Raw genomic sequence first — 14,217 nt, forward strand, 5'->3', positions numbered from 1 at the left:
ATTTGTTCGTCAGTAGATTATCACAATGTTCAAGATGGCAGAAATTTTAACATTTTTTTTTGGCAGTGTTAATAATAACCAATGTGTGGGCAAATTTTTTTTTGCTGTTACTTCTGCAAAAAAAAGCAATTTATTACAATATGTCCAAGAGGACTTTTTGCATAATAAAGAAATGTTTTTATTGCGAGTGCCATGACTTAGTCTCCTCCCCTGGTTCGTAGTTGGTACCGTATGGGGGGAATTAAGGACTTTTAGTTTTTTCACTGCTCTCACCATTCTTCTAGAAAGGAGATGGGTTTATCATATAAGGGTTCCCTGCAGGCCAACATGCGAAAAAGACCAGGTACAAGGAACATTGTGGGTAAGGTTTTATCATCCTTCCCTGGTTGTCCACGGCCCCAACTTTGGTTCTGGTTTAGCCATTAATAATAATTGAAAGGGTTATCGAGGACTATTTCTTTTTTTATTTTTTTCCTCATAGGGCTAAGAAGTCAAGTAGGTAGATGGCTTAACTATCTGCCCGGCCCCAATTTCTGCCAGCTTAGAATGGCCTCAGTCACAGACCGCTCCTGCCGACGACTGTGCTCCTCATTTGTCTTACATCCACAGAGCAGCTCATCCTTACGGTCTGTTCTGTCGACAGGGCGTGACTGCTGATTGACAGCAGGCTCCCAGCAGTTAGGCAGTGGCTGACAATCAGTAAGACATCGGTAGAGACACCCTGCCAGCAGACCAGAAGATAATCAACTGCTCTTTTTGACTTGATGTCACTAGAAGCCACAGAATCGCCAGCAGGAGCACTCAGTGACCACTCTGGTCTGGAAGAAATCAGTACTGGGCAGGACAGGTAGTTAGCAACTACCTGCATGCAAGTTCTTAGGCCCATAAAATAATCCCGGATAATCCCTCTAAGAAAAATGCACTTAAAAGATCCCTATATATGCTTTCTTTCAAATGTAATGATTTCTACCTTTCCGCCTCACATCCTGTACCCTGGCACCAGTTCTGCTGTCAGTCATCACTTACGCTGCTCTATTGACTGCATTTCCCATCAGCCCTTGTGCTGAGCTGCAAGCCAGCAGTGAGCACAGACCTGGAAGTCTGCTTAAAACACACCCACTGCTCCCCCAGTGTCACATACATGCACAACACCATGTATTGTACAGGTGTGGCCAGCCAGCATGCACAGGAGATCGTGAATCCTGCTATACATAGCAGGGCTGAAGCACTGCTATGTACAGCACAAGTGATCAGACGATCGCTGCTTTAAGTCTCCTACGAGTTTATATCAACCCCCTTTTTGCCCTGTTGAAACTGAAACAAAGAAATACACATATTTGGTATTGTTGTGTTCAGAAAATGTCCGATCAAAATATAAATGAATTTGATGAGTAAACAGAGTAACGCGAGAAGAATTCAGTTAAGGCTCTTGGAAGAAGGAAAAAGAAAAAATGAGAAGCGCAAAAATGGAGAAATTGCAAGGTCATAAAAGGGGACGCTGATTTCTAGGTCTGGTTTTGCCCTCACTTAACATATACATTTTTACTCGAGTCGTTCTGCTTGTAAGTCTAACATTTATGTAGTTGCTAAAGAATCAACACAGAAAGAAAAAGCAGCCCAAAGCCTCATGTAACAATTTTATTAAATTAAGTGCGGGCACACGTATAGGGGGCTCCCTGCCTGCTCGGGACGGCAGACGTGCCACTTCGTGGACTTCATCCAAGAAATGCAAAGTTTATCGAGTGTTCACCTGGAGAGACACAAAATAGTCCAGAAATAGAAGTTTCTGAAGATAAAGTGTTTTCACATAAATACTCAATGTACAACATATCACCAGCCGCCCAACAATCCAGTAGACCAGTGTTTCCCAATCTCCAGTCCTCACAGGTCATGTTGTCAGGATTTCTTTAGTATTGTGCAAGTAGTGGAAGTATCATCAAGGCATCAGGAATTGTCTCACCTGTGCAACACTATGGAAATCCTGAAAACATGACCCGTGGGGTCCGTGAGGACTGGAGTTTGGGAAATACTGCAGTAGACCTTTATCTAGGACTGATGATGGTGGTAAGTGACCATGATGGCTGACGGTGCCGTACTGCTGGAGGTCACATCTGGTAAGGTTACAGCTGGTGTCAATTGGATTGCCGCCTTATGATATGTGAAAGTATAGAAATATATACATATCATAATTCTATTGGCTGTATCATGTGTCTGATCCAGTAAGAGGAAGAAATTTATAATACACGGTGGGCCTCATCACATCACAGAGGTAAAAGTGTCCCGATAGGTCTTGTTCCTAGAGGTCAGATGCCCACTGATCAAGAAATTACAAATTGTTTTCACCAGACAACCCCAATGGAACTGCAGTGCACTGACTGAATGCTACAGCTATGGATATCATTTCTATAGAGAGACATTGGTTACATCATGGCAGTGTATGGAAGAAGGTAGTTCCATCCCAATTCAGGGCTCGGTATCCTGCGGCACCCCCGCTCTTACCAAATTACACCTCTCAACATGTTCTGACCACCGCCTGATGGCCTGCAGGTGTCAGGGAGTGTAGGGAGCTCCAGTGTCACAGCAGCTGGAGCACCGCAGGCTACCACAACTAGAAAAACTATCATAGAGGTCAGGAATAAATATACGGGTAGTACTGGAGCGGTGTACACAGTACTGCAGAGTATGAGCACATACTGACCACATCATCGATCTTCAGGATACTACGGACAGTTTCTGTCGCCAAAGTCAGGGAGCTGATGGACACCAGGAGGGGTTGGACGACTAGTTCCTCCAAAATGTTAGAAATTCCTCCCTGTCACACAGAAAAAGCAGTTATTAGTTAGGTTTTCCCTTAAACATATAAGATTAATTTCCTGGGCTGGAAAAAGTAAAATAACGCACCTTCCGCACGTTGATGCCGGCCGTCTTCTCGCCCTGTGCATGTCTATTTCTCAGCTCTGTTACAGTGGATATTGGGTTCAGTCCTGCATTCTCTGCCAGAGTGGATGGGATGACTTCCAAGGCATCTGCAAAACCTCTGATACAGTAGGCCTCCATACCACTGAGGGTCCGCGCATACTCATTCAAACGGAGGGATAATTCGATCTCAGGAGCGCCTCCTCCCGCGATCAGCGCTCTAGAACCAGAAGGAAAAAAGGTCAATACACTCGTTACCAGAACTAAATTAGAAAGATATAAAGGTCATTCGCTATTACATACTCCCTATTAGAGCATATGCCACTATTGTCCCACCCCGTGAGATGGGGGTATATACTGCATCTTCTCCAATCAATGCAAAAAGGGCAGCAGATAGCCGGGTATATACACTGCTCAAAAAAATAACGGGAACACTTAAACAACAGAATCTAACTCCAAGTAAATCAAACTTCTGTGAAATCAAACTGTCCACTTAGGAAGCAACACTGTTTGACAATCAATTTCACATGGTGTTGTGTAAACGGAATAGACAACAGATGGAAAATAGAATTAGAACTTACCGGTAATTCTCTTTCTAGGAACCTTCCACGACAGCAGTATCGGAGGATGTCTCCCCGCCCTAATAGGGGACAGGAACAGGAAGAGGTTAAATACCCTCCCCTTCCTGCACCCACCAGTGTTTTTTTCTGGACACAGTAGCATGTTTAGTTACAACTTAAGTGCAGGAAATATTTAATACATAAATCAGATAGGGAGGGAAATTAGTGCTGTCGTGGAAGGTTCCTAGAAAGAGAATTACCGGTAAGTTCTAATTCTATTTTCTTCAGTCACCTTCCACGACAGCAGTATCGGAGCAATACCAACCGCTAATTTCTTTAGGGAGGGACAACAGCCTGGAGAACTCGTCTGCCAAACGATAGGTCCCTGTTGAAGTTGAGCCTGTAGTGCCTGGTGAAAGTATGAACGGACGACCAGGTGGCGGCTCTGCAAATCTGCTCTGAAGATGCGCTACCCCTCTCTGCCCAGGAAGTTGAGACTGCACGGGTGGAGTGTGCTTTTAGAGAAGCTGGAGGAGTCAGGTTCTGGGATGAGTAGGCAAGGCTAATGGCCTGTTTAATCCAATTTGCTATTGTACTTTTGGCTGCCTTCTTGCCTTTATTTCGTCCTGACCACTGGACGAATAGATTCTGATCTACCCTCCAACTTTGTTTGTTGAAGGTAGAATAGGACTACTCTGCGGACGTCCAGGGTATGAAAGACTTCCTCTTTTGGGTTAGATGGATTTGGACAGAAAGAGGGTAAGATAATTTCCTGATTTCTATGGAATTCAGAGACCACTTTAGGCATAAAGGAAGGGTCTAATCTCAGGATTATGCTGTCCATAGTTACGGTCAGGAATGGCTCTCGGATTGATAAAGCCTGTATCTCCCCCTATGCGCCTGGCGGTAGTGATAGCCACCAAAAAGACCGTTTTTAGGGTCAAGATTTTCAAGTTGGAGGCTGAAAGGGGTTCAAACGGGTCACCGGTTAGACTCTTTAGGACCAGATTCAAGTCCCACGGAGGGGTGTGGATGAGACGTCTTGGACGGATTCTTGTTGCCGAAGCTATAAACCGTTTGATCCATCGGTGATTTGCCAGATCTTGGTCAAAGAAAGATCCGAGTGCCGACACTTGGACTTTTAGGGTACTTGGTGAGAGTCCCAAATCCAAGCCATTCTGAAGAAATTGAAGGATCTGAGCAATCTTCGGGTTAAATGGATCTGGTTTGTTCGGAGAACACCATGAAGAAAATTTCTTCCATATTTTCCCATAGATGGCATTGGTTATCGGTTTCCTACTTTTTTGTAGGGTTTCAATCACGTCTTGAGAAAGCCCCCTGGCTTTCAGGATCTCGGCCTCAGAAACCAGGCTGCTAACTTCAGCTTGTGTAGGTCTGGATGAAATAAAGGGCCCTGTTGAAGCAGGTCGCGTCTCTGGGGAAGTAGGATTGGACCTTCCAGGCACATGTCTATTAACGCGTTGAACCAGCTTCTTCCTGGCCACCATGGGGCTATCAGGATGGTTGAGACTTGATCTATCCGGATTTTCTGCAATGTTCTGGATAGTAGCGGAATCGGCGGGAAGGCATATGCTAGGGTAAATTCCCAAGGATGGGAGAATGCGTCCAGTCCCCGAGTCTCGTTTGAGGTGTTTAGGGAGAAAAAATTGTCTGTCTTTGCATTCTGTCTGCTGGCGAACAGGTCCACCTCGGGGGTTCCCCACTTCTGGACCAAGGACATGAACACCTCCTGGTTTAGGGACCATTCTCCCGGATGAAAATCCCTCCTGCTGAGGTAATCTGCCTGGGAGTTGTCCAGTCCCTTTATATGTACTGCAGAGATGGACAGGAGGTGTTTCTCTGCCCAGGAAAAAATCCTTCCAGCAGTTAACTTCAGGCTTGAGTATCTCGTGCCCCCTTGGTGTCGGAGGTAGGCGACAGTGGTCATATTGTCGGACATCACCCGTACATGGTGACCCTGGATGAGGGCCGATGAGGCTTTTAGCGCCTCCTCCACTGCTTTTAATTCTCTCAGATTTGAGGAGCTGCGTCTCATATCTGGGGACCACAACCCCTGAAAGTGGGATTTCTCTATCACGGCACCCCAACCTCTCTGACTTGCGTCTGTTGTAAGGACTCGGAGAGGGGTCTGATCCCAGCTGACTCCCCGCTGTAGGTTTCGGGGGTTCCGCCACCATGAAAGGGAGGATCTTACATGAGTGGGAAGAGGGATCTTCCTGGATAGAGCCATCTGGTGTCCTCTTGAATAGGACAGGATATGAGATTGTAGAGTCCTTGTATGGGCCTGTGCCCAGGGAACTGCCTGGATACATGATGTTAGAGAACCCAGGATTGACATAGAGTCCCTTAGAGTTGGGAATTTCTGGACTCTGAATCTGGAGATCTTGTGGATAAGATCGATCCGACGGTCCCTGGGTAAGGCCGGAGACACACTGGTGCGAGAGACGGCCGAGTCTCGCTGGTTAAAAGCAAGCTGTGGCACCTGTATTCCGGAGCTGAGCGTGCAGCTCCATGTATTGCTATGGAGCCGCACGCTCCGCTCCGGAGTGCAGGTGCCACAGCTTGCTTTTAACCAGCGAGACTCGGCCGTCTCTCGCACCAGTGTGTCTCCGGCCTTAGAAGGACATTCTCTTCTCTGAGTCCAGAAGAATTCCTAGAAATTTCTTCTGTGGAGATGGTTGGAGATCTGATTTTTCCAGATTCGGAATCCACCCGAGAGACGTTAAGATGTTGAGAACCTTTGTCACGTCCTGATTGAGGCGAGAAGCTGACGGTGCTATGAGGAGGAAGTCGTCCAAGTATGGAATGACGCAGACCCCCTGTTGTCGGATGAAGATTATCACTTCCAGCATGATCTTGGTGAAGACCCGTGGGGCAGATGATACTCCGAACGGAAGGACATTGAACTGGTAATGGCTGATCCGATTGTTCTGGGAAATGGCGAACCTGAGGAACCTCCTGTGGTCTGGATGTATTGGCACATGGTAATATGCGTCCCTCAGGTCCAACGTGGCCATTACCCAGTTCCGTCCAATCAACGGGATTGCTGATCTGATAGATTCCATCTTGAATCTTCGATATCTTATCACCTGATTTAGGGGTTTCAGGTTTACGATGATACGGTGTTTCCCTGAGGGTTTCTTCACCAGAAAGAGATGGGAGTAATGGCCTTCTCCTCTTTCCCGATGAGGTACATGGGAAATTACTTTTTCCCGGAGCAGGTTTAGAATATCCGCCCTCAGAGCCTCCTGAAGTTTTGGAGATTGTGGGGAAGTGACCATTAGATGGTAAGGGGGAGGACTCTCGAATTCCAATTTTAGGCCGTCCCGTATGGTACGCAGGACCCACTGATCCCTGGTGATCTCCTGCCACCTGGAGAGAAAATCCGAGAGTCGACCCCCGACCTGGGAGCAGTCATTGTTTTTCAGAGGACTGCTGGGGCTGGGGAACCATGATGTTTCTGGTTTTCCTCCCTTTGGGGTAGCTCCATCGCCCCGTTTTGCATTTTCCCCTATAGTTCTGTTGGGTTGGTTGTTCACGAGGGGGACGAAAAAACCGCTTCCTCGGGATCCTTTGTTCTGGAAGGGCCTTCTTTTTGTCTGACGCCTTGTCCAGGATGTCATCCAAGGCTGGTCCAAAGACATGATGGCCCTGGAAAGGAATACCACAAAGTTTAGACTTTGAGGTAATGTCTCCTCCCCAAGACTTAAGCCACAGGGCCCTCCTAGCTGAGTTTGTAAGGACAGCGGATCTAGCGGCCACTCGGACTGATTCCGCGGAAGCGTCCGCAAGGAATCCGGTTGCTTTTTGGAGCAAGGGGAGAGAATTAAGGATGTCCTCCCTGGATGTACCTTGTACGAGGTGGTTCTCTAAGGTACGAAGCCAAAGAAACAACGATCTGGCCACACATGTTGAGGCCACGTTGGATTTCAACAAGTTGGTTGAGGTGTCCCAAGACTTTCTCAGTAAGCTCTCTGTTTTACGATCCATAGGATCTTTCAGTTGGGAGGCATCTTCGAAGGGTAGGGCCGTCTTCTTGGTTACCCTTGACACCTGAACATCCACTTTGGGCATATCAAATAAAGAGCAATCTCCCTCCAGGGGAAAGCGGTTTTTAAACTCAGATGGGGTGTTCAGTCCCTTCTCTGGCAGGCTCCACTCCTGGAGAATAAGGTTCTCGATGTTTTCATGTATGGGGAATCCTTTTACCGCCTTAGGTTTCAGACCCCCAAACATCTCATCCTGCACGGAGTGGTCCTCTGTCTCCTCCTCTACCCCCATGGTGCCTCTCACCATGGAGATTAATTCTTCCAAATCCTCAGAGAAGAGGTATTTTCTGCTATCGGATTTGGGAGCAGAAGTGGAAGTAGAACCCTCTTTTTCCCAGCTATATTCTGAACCCGAGGTATGTATCTCGTCAGAGTCTGAGGCTACCCGGCCCAATCTCCTCTTTTTAGGAAGGGGAGGCTGCGGAGTCGGGGCTCGAGAGAAGGTTGCCATAGAGGACTGAACCTCCTCCCTGATGAGGGTTCTAATGCTATCCATTAAAGAAGGCTGTTCGCTATGCAGCACCTCGTCTGTGCATGGTTGGCAGAGCTTCTTTGTGTACGCTGAGGGGAGCTTGGCTGAACAAGCACCACATTTGCGGCTGGGCTTCCTAGTACCAGTGACCTTGTCTCCCTGGAACGAGAGAGAAGGTAGACTGAGCCGCTTAAACTTTTAAAGGAAACATGGACAGCAAGGGACATCATCCCACTACTTACAGTAGAGGGGTGCGCGCTGGGCTCTGCAGTGGCAGAGTGAGAGGGTTTGTCACCGTCCATACCGTCAGAGATACAGTCGTAGACAGATGTCTCACTAGGAGGGCTCCCCAGTCAGGAATAGTCTTACCGAGATTCCAGCGAGTTTGGTGCTCCTCCTCTCCAAGTGTCCCTGGGGGGGGGGGTCCCAGACACCCGCCCCAGTCGCCGCTGCTGTTCCTAGGCGCAGAATGCCGGCCGGTGCGCGCCAATTCTCCGTTCGAAAAAACCGGAAGTCCCGGAGCGCGGCACTTCCGGTGCGCGCGCGCCAGCCCGCAGCAGCGTGTGGGAGAGGAGGAAGCCGGGGAGCTGCAGGAGGACCCCGGAGCACTACACCGCTCTGCTTTACCACTCGAAAGTGGCGCAGGGAGAGCGGGCGTAGGTCCCAAGTCGCGCGGAAACCGCGGAGATGGGAGCAGTCTGGGAGAGGAGGAGAGCGGAGCTCCCGACCGCCCGGCTGACAGGTAACCAGCACTCCTGTTCGCCGGCCAAGGCAGCACTATCGAAAAAACCTCTTCTTGCCCCATAGGGGACAGGAAAAAACACTGGTGGGTGCAGGAAGGGGAGGGTATTTAACCTCTTCCTGTTCCTGTACCCTATTAGGGCGGGGAGACATCCTCCGATACTGCTGTCGTGGAAGGTGACTGGAGAAATTGGCAATTATTAAGACACACTCAATAAAGGAGTGGTTCTGCAGGTGGGGACCACAGACCACATCTCAGTACCAATGCTTTCTGGCTGATGTTTTGGTCACTTGAATGTTGGTTGTGCTTTCACACTCGTGGTAGCATGAGACGGACTCTACAACCTACACAAGTGGCTCAGGTAGTGCAGCTCATCCAGGATGGCACATCAATGCGAGCGGTGGCAAGGTTTGCTGTGTCTGTCAGTGTAGTGTCCAAAGGCTGGCGGCGCTACCAGCAGACAGGCCAGTACACCAGGAGACGTGGTGGGGGCTGTAGGAGGGCAACAACCCAGCAGCAGGACCGCTACCTCAGCCTTTGTGCAAGGAGGAACAGGAGGACTGCTGCCAGAGACCTGCAAAATTACCTCTAGCAGGCCACAAATGTGCATGTGTCTGCACAAACGGTTAGAAACCGACTCCATGAGAATGGTCTGAGTGCCCGACGTCCACAGATGGGGGTTGTGCTCACAGCCCAACACTATGCAAGACGCTTGGCATTTGCCACAGAACACCAGGATTGGCAAATTCGCCACTGGCGCCCTGTGCTCTTCACAGATGAAAGCAGGATCACACTGAACACATGTGACAGACGTAACAGAGTCTGGAGACCCCGTGGAGAGCGATCTGCTGCCTGCAACATCCTTCAGCATGACCGGTTTGGCAGTGGGTCAGCAATGGTGTGGTGTGGCATTTCTTTGGAGGGCGGAACAGCCCCCCATGTGCTCACCAGAGGTAGCCTGACTGCCATTAGGTGCCAAGATGAGATTCTCAGACCCCTTGTGAGACCATATGCTGGCGCGGTTGGCCCTGGGTTCCTCCTAATGCAGGACAATGCCAGACCTCATGTGGCTGGAGTGTGTCAGTAGTTTGTCAGTAGTTCCTGCAAGATGAAGGCATTGAAGCTATGGACTGGCCCGCTCATTCCCCAGACCTTAATCCGATTGAGCACATCTGGGGTATCATGTCTCGCTCCATCCACCAACGTCACGTTGCACCACAGACTGTCCAGGAGTTGGCGGATGCTTTAGTCCAGGTCTGGGAGGAGATCCCTCAGAAGACCATCCGCCGCCTCATCAGGAGCATGCCCAGGCGTTGTAGGGAGGTCATACAGGCACGTGGAGGCCACACACACTACTGAGCATCATTTCCTTGTCTTGAGGCACTTCCACTGAAGTTGGATCAGCCTGTACTTCATTTTCCACTTTGATTTTGAGCATCATTCCAACTCCAGACCTCCATGAGATATTAGTTGTGATTTACGTTGATCATTTTTAGGTTTTATTGTTCTCAACACATTCCACTATGTAATGAATAAAGATTTACAACTGGAATATTTCAGTGATACCCAGGATGTGGGTTTTTAGTGTTCCCTTTATTTTTTTGAGCAGTGTATATTGTCCAAAGAAGGGGGCATAATTCTAGAACAGACACTTAAAACTGCAAGCAACAGTGTCTCAGTACTGCTGTCTACATGCACAAGAAAAATAACAAGGCATGATATCAAAGGAAAAAAAAACAAAACTGAATGTGACAAGTATACATCCTTTATCAGTTCACGCAGAACAGGATGTCACATTATAACATCCCTGGATGTTGTAACATGACAACTTCCTGCAATAAACTCAGTTCTGCATTAAGTGTTTCAGGCTATAATTTTATATCCTCAGTCCCATGTTATTCCATGTGAAATGGGCTCATCCTTGCTTAATCACTCCCCTGCATCCTTCATACATGTACGGCACTCCTGCTGGACTTGGATATATGGCGCTCCAATCACTGCTAATCACCCGTCTGTCAGAGGCATTCGATGTACAGAGTCCCAATGGTTCACTGTCCCGGACAACTATCAGCCCCCTTTGCGGCACAACCACACAGTGCTGATGGGTGGCCATGGCAGTTGAGGGCTAAAGGCTGAGCTTTATTGGAGACTTATTTTAGCTGTATACTGCCACACAGTTGCACAGCAGGATATAGAACAAGCGATCAGAAGATCACAGGTTCAAATCTTCTAATGGGACGTAAACAAAAATTCAATCACTCCATCATTAAAATTTTACATGAAGGGGATCCTAGCAGTCGATTTATAGCGTGCAAACAAGTATGTTCTTCTCGGACACACCTTGGGGTTTCACAGAAAATATAGTTAGAGGATCCGGCCGGAGACCAACGTCAGAGAGGAGAGAAATTAGGCCGGTTTTTCACCACACTGCTCCAGGTGATTGACGGGTCTGTCACTATGGTAGAGACGGGGTCAATCAGTTGGAACGATGCTGGGAAAAGTTACTACCTTTTTTGGTAGAGCATTGAACAGCAAGGTGGATTGTTGCTGAGGGGAAAAATAAAAAATAAAAAAAATCTTTAAATCTTCAGCTTAGCGAGTGTGAGCGAGCTGAGTGTGACCGGAGTGTAAGTGTGAACGGCGGTAAGTGTGACTTGTGATTCAGTGACTTTGGAATCAGGGAGATTCCAAGGGAGGAATTGCTGTATTTTATTAATACTTTGTATTTATTTTTATTTAACGCTTCTGTCTGGTGCAATCCCAATTAGGAAATGTGCTCCACTATTGTTAATGCCATCCAGTGCACATCTTGCCACATGTATGCAGTCCTTGATCAGCCGGTCGAGGGTGCATACTGCTGTGCGAGATGTGAGCACATTGTGCATTTGAAAGCCCAGACCAGATTCTGGATCTAAATGTGCAGCTGGCAACACTGAGATCCATTGACAATATGGAGAGGAGTTTTCTGCTCACTGAGCAGATGCTCAATGGGATAGATGAGGGGGGGATGGTAGGATGGAGCTGCAGGACAGTGAAGTAGCAAGCTGGGTTACAGTTAGGAAGCGGGGTAGAGGGAAGAGTGCCAGGGAGGCTAATCCTGATCTGGCACAACCCAATAAGTTTGCTAAGTTGGCAGATGAGGGGGGTGCCAGTACAGGGGTAGCACTGCTGCAGCCAGGCATGTCCTCTGAAAGCCGGAGGAGTGACTGCTCCAGTAAGGAGGGAAATAGGAGAGCAGGGCAGGCCAGACAGGTGCTGGTAGTGGGGGACTCTATTAGGGGAACAGATAGGGCAATCTGTCACAAAGACAATGATGGTCAAACGGTGCGCTGCCTACCTGGCGCTCGAGTACGACACATCGCTGATCGGGTGGACAGATTACTGGGAGGGGCTGGTGAGGACCCAGCGGTCATGGTGCACATTGGCACAAATGACAAAGTTAGAGGTAGGTGGAAGGTCCTTAAAGATGATTTCAGGGAATTAGGCTGCAAGCTGAAAGCAAGGACCTCCAACGTGGCATTTTCCGAAATACTGCCTGTACCACGTGCCACGCCCGAGAGGCAACGGGAGATTAGGGAGGTTAATAAGTGGCTCAAGAATTGGTGTAGGAAGGAGGGGTTTGGGTTCCGACTTCTCAGTTGGCTACAGGCTCTACGCTAGGGACGGGCTGCACCTCAATGGGGAAGGTGCAGCTGTGCTGGGGGAGAAAATGGCTAGAAGGTTGGAGGAGTGTTTAAACTAGGGATTGGGGGGGAGGGTATTCATTTTATAGGAGGGGAGGAATATCAGGGGATATCTGAAACATGGCTGGATGAGAGCCATGACTGGGCTGTTAACTTGCAGGGCTATAGCCTTTTCAGAAATGACCGTACAGATAAGCGAGGGGGAGGGGTGTGTCTATGTAAAATCGTCCTTAAAACCCATCCTGCGTGATAATATAGGTGAATTTAATGAAAATGTAGAGTCCCTGTGGGTGGAGATAAGGGGAGGGGGAAAAAATAATAAATTACTGATAGGGGTTTGTTATAAATCTCCAAAAATAATGGAAGGAATGGAGAATATCCTTGTAAAGCAAATAGATGAAGCTGCGACTCAAGGAGAAGTCATTATTATGGGGGACTTCAACTACCCTGAAATAGATTGGGGAACAGAAACCTGCAGTTCCAGCAAAGGTAATCGGTTTTTGACAACTATGAGAGACAATTACCTTTCACAACTGGTTCAGGACCCAACAAGGAGGGGGGCACTGCTAGACCTAATATTAACCAACAGGCCAGACCGCATATCAAATATAAGGGTTGGGGGTCACTTGGGGAATAGTGATCACAAAATAATAAGTTTTCGTGTAACCTTTAATAAGATGTGTAGTAGAGGGGTGACAAGGACACTAAACTTCAGGAGGGCAAATTTCCAACGGATGAGAGAGGATCTTGGTGCAATTAACTGGGACGATATCCTGAGACATAAAAGTACACAAAGAAAATGGGAGACGTTTATTAGCATCCTGGATAGGACCTGTGCACAGTATATACCGTATGGGAATAAACATACTAGAAATAGGAGGAAACCAATATGGCTAAATAGAGCTGTAAGGGGCGCAATAAGTGACAAAAAGAAAGCATTTAGAGAATTAAAGGAAGTAGGTAGTGAGGAGGCATTAAATAAATACAGAAAATTAAATAAATTCTGTAAAAAGCAAATCAAGGCAGCAAAAATTGAGACAGAGAGACTCATTGCCAGAGAGAGTAAAAATAATCCCAAAATATTCTTTAACTACATAAATAGTAAGAAACTAAAAAAATGATAGTGTTGGCCCCCTAAAAATAGTCTGGGGGAAATGGTGGATGAGGATGAGGAAAAAGCCAATATGCTAAATGACTTTTTTTCATCAGTATTTACACAAGAAAATCCCATGGCAGACAATATGTGATAAAAATTCCTCATTAAGTGTCACCTGCTTAACCCAGCAGGAAGTACGGCGGTGTCTAAAAATCACTAACATTGACAAATCTCCGGGCCCGGATGGGATACACCCCCGAGTACTGCAGGAACTAAGTACAGTCATTGATAGATCATTATTTTTAATCTTTAAAGACTCCATAATAACAGGGTCTGTACCACAGGACTGGCGTATAGCAAATGTAGTGCCAATATTCAAAAAGGGGACAAAAACTGAACTCGGTAATTATAGGCCAGTAAGCTTAACCTCTACTGTGAGTAAAATCCTGGAGGGCATTCTAAGGGATGCTATACTGGAGTATCTGAAGAGGAATAACCTCATGACCCAGTATCAGCACGGGTTTACTAGGGACCGATCATGTCAGACTAATTTGATCAGCTTCTATGAAGAGGTAAGTTCCGGACTGGACCAAGGGAGCCCAGTGGATGTAGTGTATATGGACTTTTCAAAAGCTTTTGATGCGGTGCCACATAAAAGGTTGATAGATAAAATGAGAA

General features: G+C 47.5%; 1 protein-coding gene across 1 annotated transcript in view; it reads right to left on the bottom strand.

Annotated features, from left to right (window-relative positions):
* Nucleotides 1-1,623: 1,623 nt before the first annotated feature.
* Nucleotides 1,624-14,217, bottom strand: part of CCT4 (chaperonin containing TCP1 subunit 4) — a 28,993-nt gene continuing 16,399 nt past the window's right edge. Inside the window, exons 12-14 of the mRNA XM_077282478.1 lie at nt 2,902-3,136; nt 2,699-2,812; nt 1,624-1,750 (exon numbers count right to left, since the gene is read on the bottom strand). Of these exons, the coding sequence (XP_077138593.1) occupies nt 1,736-1,750; nt 2,699-2,812; nt 2,902-3,136 (364 nt within the window). The 3' untranslated portion in view covers nt 1,624-1,735. The remainder of the gene's footprint in view (nt 1,751-2,698; nt 2,813-2,901; nt 3,137-14,217) is intronic.

The sequence above is a fragment of the Ranitomeya variabilis genome, chromosome 2, assembly GCF_051348905.1.
Source record: "Ranitomeya variabilis isolate aRanVar5 chromosome 2, aRanVar5.hap1, whole genome shotgun sequence".
In the NCBI taxonomy this organism is placed as follows: domain Eukaryota; kingdom Metazoa; phylum Chordata; class Amphibia; order Anura; family Dendrobatidae; genus Ranitomeya; species Ranitomeya variabilis.